General features: G+C 37.7%; 1 protein-coding gene across 1 annotated transcript; it reads left to right on the top strand.

Moving 5' to 3' along the window:
* Positions 1–318: 318 nt before the first annotated feature.
* LOC120085588 (FHA domain-containing protein DDL) lies at positions 319–13,372 on the top strand. The gene is made up of 11 exons (XM_039041644.1): positions 319–499; positions 1,050–1,558; positions 2,819–2,847; positions 3,414–3,480; positions 3,727–3,784; positions 3,920–4,012; positions 10,472–10,586; positions 10,686–10,733; positions 10,826–10,871; positions 10,965–11,035; positions 13,080–13,372. Exons 2-11 carry the CDS (start codon positions 1,058–1,060, stop codon positions 13,117–13,119), a joined length of 1,068 nt encoding a protein of 355 aa, XP_038897572.1. The 5' UTR covers positions 319–499; positions 1,050–1,057; the 3' UTR covers positions 13,120–13,372.
* The last annotated feature ends 258 nt before the right edge of the window (positions 13,373–13,630 follow it).

The following is a 13,630-nucleotide window of genomic DNA, read 5'->3' as shown; positions in this document are numbered from 1 at the left end:
TGAAGAATCCAATAGCTTCCATTTGTACTTGATCAATGTAAAAGATAAAAATCTTGGACAAAGTATAAGATCTAATTATCCAAAATTATCACCGAAAAACTTCTTGAATAATAAGGAATTTTCTTGATAATTTATCCAATAGACTCATTTTATACGTGAGACCCATCGGCCGGCTGGTATCCGCCGACCATTGCACGGACGATCTGTGAACTGCGGCCCAAATGAAGAAAGTGGTAGAAGCCCAAGTTTGCAGGCCGAACAACAGTATTCCGACGTGTCGTCTTTCAACTGGTTGCTAGAAATATTACTCGTCACATCAGCTGAGCTCCGAAAAGGAAAACCCCCAAATTGTCTGCCTAAACCCTCACAGTTCTGATTTTCTTCTCAAGACGGAAAATTCTGCTCTGACGAACCCAAGCCCTAGCGTGGAGCACAGAACCTTCAACCGCCCATTTCTCCTGCTTCACTCTCACTCTCATTTCTCTACGCCATTGAGCCGGTAAGCCGACTGCTCCGTTCTTTTCTGGGAAAATGGAAAGCCATTGACTCTAGAATCGAAAAATGTTGTTCCATAGAGGAATGGGGGTGTTGGAAGTCTTGCGATCATGTAGGCACGAATTTGAGGGTGTCTTTTTGTATGGATTTAGTTGCACGCTAGTGAAAATTTGCTTTGGTAATGCTAATTGGGGGAAAATTTTTGTTTACGCGACTCGTAAATCACATTTTTTTCTTCTTTAGAATTCGGAAAATACTGGTTAAAAAACCATCTTCCGTGAATCAGTTGACTGAATCTCGAATGAGCTTGTTTTCAGTTTATCTGTTGATTTAGGTGAGTTGGAGCTTCTAGCTCTCGCTTTCAGGTTATCGTTGCCTGTAACGTATAGCTAATAAATTTACTACTTGTTTGTTCCCGAAGAACTTTTGAATTTGTGGATTATGTGTATTTTACAATAAACTTACTTCTAGATTAGACTGATATTCTCAGTGTTATTATGACCTTCCTTGAACAAGATTTGGTCTATAACTGGCATGATGATGTTGTCTTTCAGACAAACAAATGGGACGAAATGTTTCGGATGATTCAGAATCTCCAGTTAGGGTGCGGCGATCTTCTCCTAGAAGGAGTCCATCCCGCAGAGGAAGATCACCTACTCGCCACAGGAGCTCCCATAATGGCAGTTCTCCAGCAAGAGACAAGCATTATAGTCGTGCTAAATCTCCAAAGCATGGGAGGTCAAGTTCTCCACGAACTCGGTCTCCTTCTCCAAGGTCAAAAAGGTTGAGGAGAGCTGCTGAAAAAGCTTCGGAGAAATCAAGTGATAGAGATCATGAAAGGAACCGTGGCAGGGGTAGTGATAAAGAAGCTCATCGGGAAAAAGTTTCTGATAGGGAATTAGGGGGAGAGAGAAAGGAGAGGAGTTCTAGACAGGATGTTAAGGATGGAAAATCTTCCAGGTCAAGACATGGGAATTCTTCCTCTCCATCAGAACGCCACCATAGGAGCCGCCATAGATCCCCATCGCCCCAACCAGGCTCTGATGCCAAAAATCATGATGAGGTGTCTGGTGATTTCTACTACTCAGAATCTGATATCTTAAGTATCTGTTTATCTAAAATGTGCAATTCTATTATAATTGTAAAATGAGCACGTTTTTCCTTTTTTCCTCTTGTAAATTTCAATGCATTAATTTTGGTACTAAAGCAAATGTATCCTCCTAGCAGAGCATGGGGAAATTGTCAGAAATTGCCTCCTCAAGTTTTCATCTCTTAAAACTAGCACATTTTTTGAAAACTCGTTACAATAGTTTTTCTTGGTCCATCTTGCCTAAGATCGACCACCGAGATTTACATAAAAATTTTACTTTTTCTAACTTATCAATTGTTTTGTGCTTTCTCGGCGAATTCTTAGGTAGTAAACACTGAGATTTTATCAATTTTTCTAAATGTTATGTAATCTTTCCAACTTTTATATCAAATCTTACCTGAATTTTCCAATCTTTCAGCCCAAAGATCAAATTTTGCCAAAAATTGAGTAAGACTTGGGAGATATAAAGAATCTTGGTGTATCTCGGGCAAAATTAACACAAAGATTCTATATATTTGGGCGTTCTCTGTGAAGTCTCGGACAGATTAACACTGAGATTCTTTATATTTTCCCAAATCTTAATTTTTATTTGCAAAATTTTATCTTTTACAAAATTTAAAAATCACAGCGTATTTGAGATCCATCTGAAAAATGATAATTGGTAAATTATTTGAAAATTCATATAATTGTGGAAACAAAAATTAGGGTAAAGATTTGAAAAATTATGTAAAATTTTGATATAAGATTCGGTAAAAATAATTGAATTTGGAGAAAATTTGAAAAGATATAAGATTTGGAAAGATTATATAATATTTGAAAAAATTAGTAGAATCTCGGTGTTAATATTGTCCGAGATTTCACCGAGAAGGCTCAAAACAATTTAAAAAAAGTTAATTTTTAAACTAAATTTTGGTGGCCGATCTTGCCTGAGATGGACCAAGAAAAACTAGTTTAATGAGTTTTAAAAAAGCGTGCTAGTTTTAAAAAGTAAAAACTTGATAGTGTTATTTTTGACAATTTCCTCACAGCATGTAATATTTAGCTTGGTGATGCATTTCTTCTTTTGCCCATCTTTGTTGAACAAAGCTTAATTCTTCATAAGGTGTTTTAAGTAGTTAGCATTTTTGTTTGTTTGTTTGTTTTTTCTCCTTTTTTTAATTTTATGTAGTAGCAGTTATCTTTGCTTTAAAATTTATATGGAGCACAGCACCTAATTGTCATCTAACTTTCCAGGGGAGAAATTCAAGAAGAGCTGAAAGCCGGTGAGCTGCTTTTGCAACCTTTTATTCATAAGCAAATAAAAATTTGGTTTTGTAACGTAAGCATAATTTCTCTGGATAGGAAATCCTCCAATTAAGCAAGAATATTGTTATGACATGCTTCAGAATTGGAAAGATATGTTGCTTTTTTCGATGTACGAATGTTATGACTTATAATATATAATGTTTTTGTAGTCTTGATCGCTTCTTTTTTAGTACTTAACTAGCCAAAATATTGTTGACCAAAAGGTTGATGCTTCACTAATTTTCCATCGCAACTCCCATGTCTTAATGTACCATACATCTCATACTATTGTCTGGATCTATTAGATGTTATTGACTATTGGGAAGCCTGGGAACTTGGCCTAGTATCCAGTTCAGTCAAATTACTGAATATATAAAGAAAAATTGAAATTATAATGAAATTCTGTTCTAATAGTTGATGAAGAGGACCAAACTTTTAACATCAGATTTGCTTGGCTATCTTAGATTCCCTCGGTTGTACTGAGAATCATCTATATCTATTGCCTCGCAGCTTCTCATTAGGTTCTGATTATTTGCATGAGCAGGAGTGATGACGATGATTCAGTGGCAAAGATGAAGGCTGCCGAGCAAGCTTTAGAAGCTAAGCAGAAGGTGTGTTTTAGCCTTGGCTTGCTAGGCTCTTGATGATAAGATGTTTTAGGGGACAGCATGTAATTTTTTGTCAGCGTTCTTATCTTATATATCTTTGTCCTTTACCTGCCCATGTGAATGTCATCACATCTCTTTGAAATTTCCTCTGGAAACTGCCTTCAGTTTGCAATTTTATTTTATTTTTTTGAATTGTTTGTTTATCAGTAGTAGGGTAAGTTTTGTTTTGTTTTCTATTTTGGTTTGCAGGACAAACCTTCTTTTGAGCTTTCAGGAAAGCTTGCAGCAGAAACTAATAGAGTTAGAGGTGAGATACTTGAATATCTTTATTCTTCTTAAAGTAATGTTGTTGGGACACTTATGCACTTAGTCCCATAGAAATTTCTTTCCTGTATGATGCTTTGTGTTGAGACAGATTTCTCAAGAAGCTTTCATTTGTTAGGTATTACGTTGCTGTTTAATGAACCTCCAGATGCTAGAAAACCTGATGTAAGATGGCGGCTTTATGTTTTTAAAGCTGGAGAAGTGCTGAATGGTAGGGCCTTTTGATTTATGCAGTCTATTTGTCTTCATTGCATACTTCCACATGTGGTTTCATCTTTTGGTGTTAATGGGTAGTGGGTGATTGTTAGGTATCTACTCCTACACTCAGTAAAACCCAACAAGACACACATATATATATATAGAAGAAACAGAGTAAATATCACTCTGAGCTTATATTGATATCACTAGATAAAAGGACTATCTGCAGTATTTCACCAAAACGGAAATGTATACTTAAATGGAGACAATTAACAAGTACGATGACAATTCAGAAAAGATACTAAGAAATCATGGAAACCCAACACATTCGAGAGAGTTGGAATTCTCTCCTGCCAAAAGGACCTGTAGCCTTTACTCTAAAAATAACCTGACCTCTGCTCCTCACGTCATTCATTTTTTAAGCTCCTCTCGTGGTCCCACTTCTAACAAACTTAATGTAATTCCTCCCTTCCCATATTCCCGTGTGTTTTCTCTTTTCTGCCCCTCCTCTTATCTGTATGTAATATTGGAGGTCTTACAATACCCTCCCGCTCAAAATACACCTTGTCCATTTGACTAACCATTCGTTGGTTGTCAATTCACTATTCCAGCACACTCCTAAAATGGTTTCAGGCATTACTTGGAGCTCGAATTCTTCCATTAGAATAGGGGGATGATGTTGAATTTGAACCCACTGTCCTACTTTCTTCTTGAGTTGAGAAATATGAAATATATTATGAATAGCAGCTTCAGGAGGAAGATCCAATTTGTAACCCACCTCTCCAATCCTCTCTGTTATCTTATAGGGACCATAGAACTTGGGGGCAAGCTTCTCACATTTTTTGCTGGCCAAGGAACGTTGTCTATATGGACGAAACTTCAAAAAAACCTCATCTCCCACCTTAAAGATCAGTTCCCGTCTATGTTGATCAACTTGTTTCTTCATTCTATTTTGAGCTATCACTAGATGCTCCTTCAATGCGTTTAAAGCCAGATCATGGTACATGAGTTGTTGCTCCACTGCATCATTAGTTGTTTTCTTTTCTCCATAAGAAATAATGGGAGGCAGTATTCTGCCAAAGACAATCTGATATGGAGTGGTCTTGATTAAAGAATGGAACGTGGTATTTACCAAAGTTCTGCCCACAGTAGCTATTTACTCCAATGCAACGGTTGTTCATTACAAAAACATAAAAATGTCTCGAGACAACGGTTTACAGGCTCTGTTTGCTCATTAGTTTGAGGATGAAAAACAGTGCTTCTTTTCAACTTTGTTCCCCACATTGCAAACAATTTTTTCCAAAAATGGCTCAAATTTTTTTTATCCCAATTGGAAATGATGGACTTTGGAATGCCATTATGGCGAACCACCTCCTGCACGAATAATTCTGCCACCTGTTTGGCGGAGAAAGGGTGATGAAGTGATATAAAATGAGCATATTTGCTTAGTCGGTCGACAACGACCATGATAACATCGACGCCTGCTGTCCTAAGCAACTCCTCGATGAAATCCATTGATAAGTCTTCCCGGATTTGGTCAGGATTGGCAAAGGTTGCAATAGCCCTGCTGGATGTAAAGCTTTTGTTTTACTTCTCTGACATGTTTCACAACTCTACATATTTCTTTACATCGGATTTCATCCCTTGCCAATAGAGTTCCCTTGTCAGTTGCTTATAAGTTCATAGGAATTCCGAGTGTCCTCCCAAAATGGAGTCCTGGAAAGTGTGAAGAATGGCTGGAATTAAAGACAATGTCCCGGATAAGACTAACCTTCCTTTATGAAGTAGTTTTCCTTGGTGCAATTTATACTTTGGTTTTCCCTCTGGTCTATTTTCAATATCGCTATAATTTTTTGAAGATCAACATCATTTTTGACTTCTTTGAGAACTATCTCGACATCTAATAATGCTGACACAGACATGGTATAAATTTCAGCAGAAGGTGTTATGCGGGACAAGGCATCAACAATCTTATTTTGAAGGCCAAAGTGATATATTATCTCGTAATCATATCCAAGCAATTTAGTAAGCCATCTCCGATATTGGGGCTGTGCTTCCCTTTGTTCGATCAAGAATTTCACAGCTTTTCGATCTGAAAGTATTGTGAATTTATTGCCTAGCAAATAGTGTCTCCATTTTTGCATCGATAGCACCATCGCCATTAATGCCCTTTCATAAATGGACTTTGCTTGTGAATGAGCTGACAATGCTTGGGGTTTCGAATTCCATGATAATATTGCTCCTAACCCAAACCTCGAAGCGAGAAATCGATTGCTTTCTTCCATGGGAAAAGACATCACTGACCAAGGACAAGGGATGTGTCAGCGAAGTCAATGCTTGTGAATGAGCTGATAGTGCTTGTCCTCGATTGCTTTCTTCCATGGGAGAAGACATCAGCTGTGGTCAATGCGGGGCCCCCTCAATGCCACCCGAGTATCTCCCATGGGAAAAGACATGGTCAGTGATGGCCAATGCGCCCTCATAAATCCCGTGGTATAAAGCCACTGCATCCCTAGAACCACATCCATGCAACCCAGATCGATTGGCAAGAAATCAACTGTAACTATTAGATCCGGTAAATTGATCACCACCGCTTGGCAAATGCCTTTACCATTGACTTCCTCCCCATTTCCAACCAGCACCCCATATCGAGTGGTTTTTGTCAATGGCAACTGTAGCTCCTTGACGATTTTTTGATGAATAAAATTATGGGTTACCCTGCAATCGATCAATACTATCACCTCTCTGCCTTTTGCTGTCCCTTTTAATTTCATCGTCCCCTTCTTAGAAGTCCAAGTAGCGATCGTAATGAAACCTCCACACTTTCATCTATCTCCAACACTCAGCTCGGGATTTACTTCGGTTCTTCGGTTTCACCTTCATTGTCCCTCTCTTCCCCGTTTTCCACGATTTTTGCTAAACTTGCAACGGTGTCCTTGCGAATATTTGTCATTGCATTGGAAACACATACCCTTGTCCAATCTTTCACGGTACTCACTATTGGATAGCGCTTCACCAATTGGTCCTTCTTCATGTAATTTCCTTTGATTGGAATCGTAACCTACTTCATCGCACCGATTTTAGTCTCCTTAGGGTTCACCCTCGCCGTATACTTACCTTGGGTTTTATTTCCATTCTGGGCCTCTCCCTTGCCCGGCTCAACAATGCCTAACTCGCCCAAGGCCATTTTCAGAGCCATATTCCTGTCGTTTACCAATTGGGCCTCCTTTATACAACCCTCCAAGCCCACCGGATGACAGTTGATAACTTCCGCTTGGATCGACGGTTCAAGGCCGTTCTAGAACGCATCCACCAGCATACCCTCCACCATGTCAGGAAGCGGAGCTGAATATGATACAAATTTCTTGACATAGTCTGCATATGACCCATCCCGTTTGATCTTAATCAACCTTGCTCCCGAGTTGCCTTCCATGGTTGGTCTGAAATGCTCAAACATTCTCTTCTTCAGATCTTCTCATGTGTTTATCGGCTTTCGAGTATGGCTCTAGTGGAACTAATCAACTTTGTTCGAAGCAAAACTCACCACGGCTACCTTCAATTTTTCATCATCGCTTAGCTCATGAATTTCGAAAAAATGTTCTGCTCGATAGACCCACAATTCTGGATTTTCCCTCGCAAAAATCGGCATCTCAAGTTTCTTATATTTGTTTTTATTCGATCCTCCATTCCCGGCATTCTGAGTTGATTCCCCCTCTTCATACATCTTTCCCTTCATTTTCAGCTGCGATCCCTCAGATAGCATCGATTCTTCATTCTTCTTAGTTGAAGTATTCTCTCGTACCTCCTCAGTAAGTTTCTCAATGCTTTTACAAAGGTTGGAGATCATATCCTTCAACCCATTCAATTCCTTCTCCATCGCCTCCAATTTCTCTTCAAGTTGTTTTTGAGTCATTTTTCTTGTATGCCCCAAGATTGATGGCTCTGATACCGATATGTTAGGTATCTACTCCTGCACTTAGTAAAACCCAACAAGACATATATGTGTGTGTGTATAGAAGAAACAGAGTAAATATCACTCTGAGCTTATATTGATATCACTAGATAAAAGGACTATTTGCCGTGTTTCACCAAAACGGAAATGTATACTCAGATGGAGAAAATAACGAGTATGATGACAATTGAGACAAGATACTAAGAAATCAAGGAATCCCAACGCATTTGAGAGAGTTGGAATTTTCTCCTGCCAAAAGGACCTGCAACCTTTACTCTAAAAATAACCTGACCTCTGATCCTCACGTCATCCTTTTTTTAAGCTCCTCTCAGGGTCCCCACTTCTAACCAACTTCATGTAATTCCTCTCTTCCTATATTCCCGCGTGTTTTCTCTTTTCCGCCCCTTCCTCTCTTCCTATATTCCCGTGTGTTTTCTCTTTTCTGCCCCTCCTCTTATATGTATGTAGTATTGGAGGTCTTACAGTAATCCACATTTTGTGATGGGGCATGCAGCAAAGTCCTATTTGTGGTCTAACATATGTGAGTCCAATACTTTTGTCAATGGAAAGCATATATATTATTGTCTTCTTCCTTCTACTTAGTAAAATATATGTAATTTGTTACCCTTGTAACTCACTCACTTTAATTGCTGATATATTTTCCACCATGGGTTGGCCTAATAGTCCATAAGGGAAATGAAAATTTAAATGGTTGATTGATTCTCAAAATATTTCATTGAATAAAGGTACGATGAGACGTGAGGATTCTTTTATTTGTGTGAACTGGAGGTTTTTATTTATTATTTGTAATCAGCAGTTTGCGTTAGTTTACTTTAAAGTCGAGGTCGACAGTACAGGGGGATTATTGTCTGAAAATGTTATTTTCTTTTGCTCTCTGGTTTTATTTTATTTTTTATCTTTTGTGACATTAGAGTAAAATTAAAATTGTGTGAATATTTAGAAGAAAACCAAATAAAAGGTAGAAATTATTATAAGAAATGATTCCTTGTTTTTTTTTTAAAAAGGAAACACCACTTTTCATTGATGAAGTGAAAAGAGACTAATGCTGGAATTACAAGAAACTACTAAAAATAGGAAATAGGGATCATCAGATGCACTTGGCTATCTCAACTAGGTTGACATGCCCATAGCATCCTCATCATACCCCAAAACGAACATTTCAAATATAATAGAAAACCATATGTTTAAAAATACCATTACATAGAATGAATGAAAGCATTCTAATTAAGACAAATATCTTGAATAGAATAATCCAAAAAATTCTTGGAAAGTGAACACCAAGAAGAAGCTTTAACTCTTGCAATCTCATAATGGTCAAACCATTGAAGAGACTTTCCTTGATAGATACGCTGATTTCTCTCAAACCAAATTCCTGTCAAAACTGCTTCAATTGCATTAATCCATAACTAAAGCGAGTGAGCTTTTAAAAAAGGACCGATGATAAGCTGAGCTACATGTCCTTGAAAACATTGCTGAAAACCCAATGAAGATTAAATGTTGCAAACAATTTCCTCCATAATTCCAAAGAGTAATGACATTCAAAGAAGATATGCTGGCTGTCTTCAGAATTCTGCACACACGGGGGCAGATTGAGGGCAAAAGATAATGGTTTGGCAGCTTCCTTTGAAGATTTTGTGAGCAATTGAGAGAACCATAAATCATTACCCAAATTATAAGATTTATTCTCCTTGGACAGCTTGATTTTCATAAGTTTTTGTACAACAGACTGTCTATTGGTGAAGATGAATTTAAATGCTTGAATAATGATTTCACCGAAAAAGCACCTGAAACATCTAAAGACCAAGACCTACAATCTTGCCCATCAACTATCCTTTTACCTTCTAATAAAAGTAAAAGATTTTGAAAATCTTGAATTTCATCATCTTTTAGTAATCTTTTGAGAGTAATTGACCATGATAAAGTAGTTGAATTCCAATGTTGAAAAACTGAACTTTTAGGAGACAAGGTAATTCTATATAAAATTTTGGAAACAAAGAACTCAACCAGTTGTGATGCCTAAAAGAAATTTTAATGCCATTACCAAGTTTAAAAGATGCAACTTTTTGTCAAACTCGGGAAATAGTATCCAAGGACTTCTAAGACAACCCTTCTTTTCCAGCCATGTGCCATTCAAATGAATCACTACCACGAATACTTTTTACTACCTTAGACCAAAGAGCTTCTTTCTCATGCATAAACCTCCAACCTCATTTTGCCAACGGAGCCACATTTTGGTTTTTTGGATCACCGAAACCAAGGCCTCCGTGTTTTCTATACTCCAGTGGATGCAAAAGTTTTGAAATGTTTTATCCATGGCTCGAGGTCACACCTTGGAAGAGTTTGGAAGTTATTAACGAGTCTCCATTAGAAGGAACATGTACACAATCAATAATGGAAAATTAGTTATTTGTTTTATGTTTGAGCTCTTGATTTTAACGTCAGAATGCTTTCTGCATATACAATGTTGAAACTATGTTAACTTATCAGAATGAATTTTAGAGCCTCTTTATATACATCGTCAAAGCTGCTACCTATTTGGGAGAGAAAGAAGAGTGGCAGACATACCTACTGATCATCCGTCCTGCAGCAAGCAACATGCTGTCATCCAGTTTAGGTGGATCTGTTGTTAGCAGTTCTTTGTCCCTTCATGTAGATGGAATAGCATGTAATCATCCCCCCTCTCTAAACTCAATTTTGTTTTATTATCTTGTAGGCAAGTAGAAAAGGAGCAATCTGATGGTACATTGTCAAAGCAAGTAAGGTAAGAATATGCCATGACCAACGTGACGGGAAATATTCCAATCTCAGATTACTTTTATGTTATTCTTATTATTTTTACTTTTGTAATGGTAGGCCTTATTTAATGGATCTAGGAAGCACAAATAAGACTTATATCAACGTAAGCAACACTTCTTCATTCATTTTTTGTGCTTCATGACTTTGATGGTTGATTCACTCCATGATTTCTTTTATAATTTCTTTGAATTTGCAGGACGCTGCAATTGAACCTCAACGTTACTATGAACTTTTTGAAAAAGACACAGTGAGATTTGGCAATAGTAGGTAAGATATTAGTCAATATCTTGAACTTTCATTTTGTGTTCTAGATTCATTATTGGAAGTAGTATTAAAGATGTTCTAGTATATGGTTTTTCTGCTTCCATTGGTAATTTAGATAGACTGGACAGCGTTTTGATGTTTATGAAAAAGAACCACTTTCACTGAGAACAAAATGTAAGAATACAAGGGCAACGAATAAACAATCCATGAAAAGGGGGAGAATCCTCCATAAAAAGGGACTCCAACTATGCAAAATGACGCCTATATAATAATTGCAAAAAGCCTTCAAATTCGAAACCCACAAAGAAAAGAAACATGATAACACACAAGGGACCAAATCTCACCAAAGTCTCCACACCCCTAAAAACCCTATTGTTTCACTCATCCCACACCAACCACAAAATAGCACTCCGCAAGTAAAAGGAAATGACTCTTCTCCCAATTGGGTGGGTTGAGAAGGGATTCCTCAAGCAATGCACCCGCATCTCTGTGTTGAGCCCCTATAGCACCGAACGTCTGAAAAAAAGTCCCAAACCGAGCTGGAAAACTCACAACACCCAAGAATATGGTCAAGGTCTTCCTCTACCTTCCTACAAAGAATGCAATAGAAAGGACCCACAAGCGAGGGCATCTTCTTCTTCAGCCAATCCATCGTGTTAGCACGACCGTAAAGAACTTGGCAATTAAAGAACTTCACTTTCCTAGGAATCTTAATCCTTTACAACACCATAAAAAAAAAAAAAAAACAAACCCAGGGGAGAAGGATCAATTAAATTACGAAAGGAAGATTTGCACTAGAACTCCAAAGGATCAGGATTCTAGAACCTCACATCACTTCTCCACGCCTAGAAAGGTGACCCTCAAGTAAGGAAAGAAGATCGACCACCTTTGTTGTTTTCCTATTGGAAAGAGCACGACGGAGCCCGAAAGAGAAGGAATACGAGCTCCTAGGCCACACAAGAATATTAACAATAAATTGGTTTTTGAGATCAGACAAATGATACAAATGGGGGAACAAGGAACATAGAGGCCTCTCCCCACCTAGTTGTCTTCCCAAAAATGAGTATCTCTCCCCTCCCCACCACACAACAAAGAAATTGAACAAAAGTAGGGAGCTCATTCGAGATAATCTTTCACAAGTTCTGATGAACGCCCTTAACCCCTTTAGATAGCCACTCAAAAGGGTGGGGACCATATTTACTAATAATAATCTTACGAGGGATCTTGGTTCAGAGATGAAATGCCAAAGCCATTTAGCTAACAAAGATTTGTTGTAAATTCTTAGATTCCCAAGCTCTAACCCACCCACATCAACGGACCTCCCAATAACCTCCCATCTTATCAAATGTGAACCTTTCCCTTTACCTTCGTCAATCCCTTCTCAGGGAAAATCACGCATCTACTTCTCTAAGCTCTGACATACTTTGCACGGAGCTTTAAAGAGGAAGAAAAAGTAGATAGTGATTCCACTCAACACAGATCTAATTAAAATAAGACGCCCTGCTTTCGAAAAGAATCCTTTTTCCGAGAGGCTAACCTACTTCGCACTTTATCTTGTGTCCAAAAAACCAACAGACTTAGGATTATAGCCAAGGGGTAAACCAAGATAGGAAGAAGGGAGATCACCAACTAACACACCCCGCCAACTTCGAACCTTTTGATGTTTCTGACGGACAGTTCTTGGCATGCAACTTCTTATTGAAACTATGTTATTTACTTACACGACATCGTACTTAAATTACTAATTTATTATTAACTTGTTAAACAATCTCCTTTTTGGTTCTAAAATAATCGAGCTCAATTGTTAACAACAATGACGGGAAATGACATTTGATCCTTAATGGAGAAGATTCTTATTGTATTGGATAGGGGCCTCTTTTATATACCTTTGGATGTTTCATCAATCAATGAAATAATTTCTTATACAAAACTAAAACACAAAAAAAGAAAAATACTGCTAAATTTTATTTTCTTTGATCGTTTGTTCTTGATGCACTCTGAATATTTTTGCCGCATTCATTTTTATTTATTTATATAATTTTTGCAGTCGAGAATATGTTTTGTTGCATGAGAAGTCAGCTGGATGATAAGCCTCAAATTTAATTTAGTGTCCGTCAGTCAATTCATCCAGTGGGGGATATGTTTGGTTTTCATTGAGGCTTCAGAGGTGTTCCCATCATCAGGATGTCGCGGGTAATTGGCAAACCATTTTAGATTTGTCTTTGTAATCAATACCTTCAAAGAAAGTATTTTTATGCTATGTCCTATTAAAAATGTCTTGAACTGAACTGATCAGTGATGCATTTTCAAGTCTATTAATAGTAAAATTTTGATATCTCATAACGCTGCCTACTTGCATCTCATAGATATAGACCAATAAGCCGCACTTCTTTGACAGTGATGCACTTTCAAGGCCTTTGATAATCATTTATTCAATCTATATTTGCAATGGCTTGGTTGTAGATTCATCCGAATTGGGGAAAAGTACACTTTTGATGCTGATAATTTCATTCAAGTTTGTATTCCAGAGGAATGAGAAAGTGTTTAAGAGGAGTGGAAAAATCTCGGTGAGGCTTAGGGTTTTCCCCCATCCCCTTC

This window comes from Benincasa hispida, chromosome 9 (genome assembly GCF_009727055.1).
Source record: "Benincasa hispida cultivar B227 chromosome 9, ASM972705v1, whole genome shotgun sequence".
Classification (NCBI taxonomy): Eukaryota; Viridiplantae; Streptophyta; class Magnoliopsida; order Cucurbitales; family Cucurbitaceae; genus Benincasa; species Benincasa hispida.
This window is presented reverse-complemented; position numbering and strand designations above follow the sequence as displayed.

What these genes read in the sequence shown, in the direction of transcription:
- LOC120085588 (XM_039041644.1), top strand. Translation starts at nt 1,058, where the DNA reads ATGGGACGAAATGTTTCGGATGATTCAGAATCTCCAGTTAGGGTGCGG. An exon ending in CTTTAGAAGCTAAGCAGAAG is followed by an intron (nt 3,481 to 3,726) that starts GTGTGTTTTAGC and finishes TTTGGTTTGCAG; the next exon opens with GACAAACCTTCTTTTGAGCT. An exon ending in GTGAGATTTGGCAATAGTAG is followed by an intron (nt 11,036 to 13,079) that starts GTAAGATATTAG and finishes TAATTTTTGCAG; the next exon opens with TCGAGAATATGTTTTGTTGC.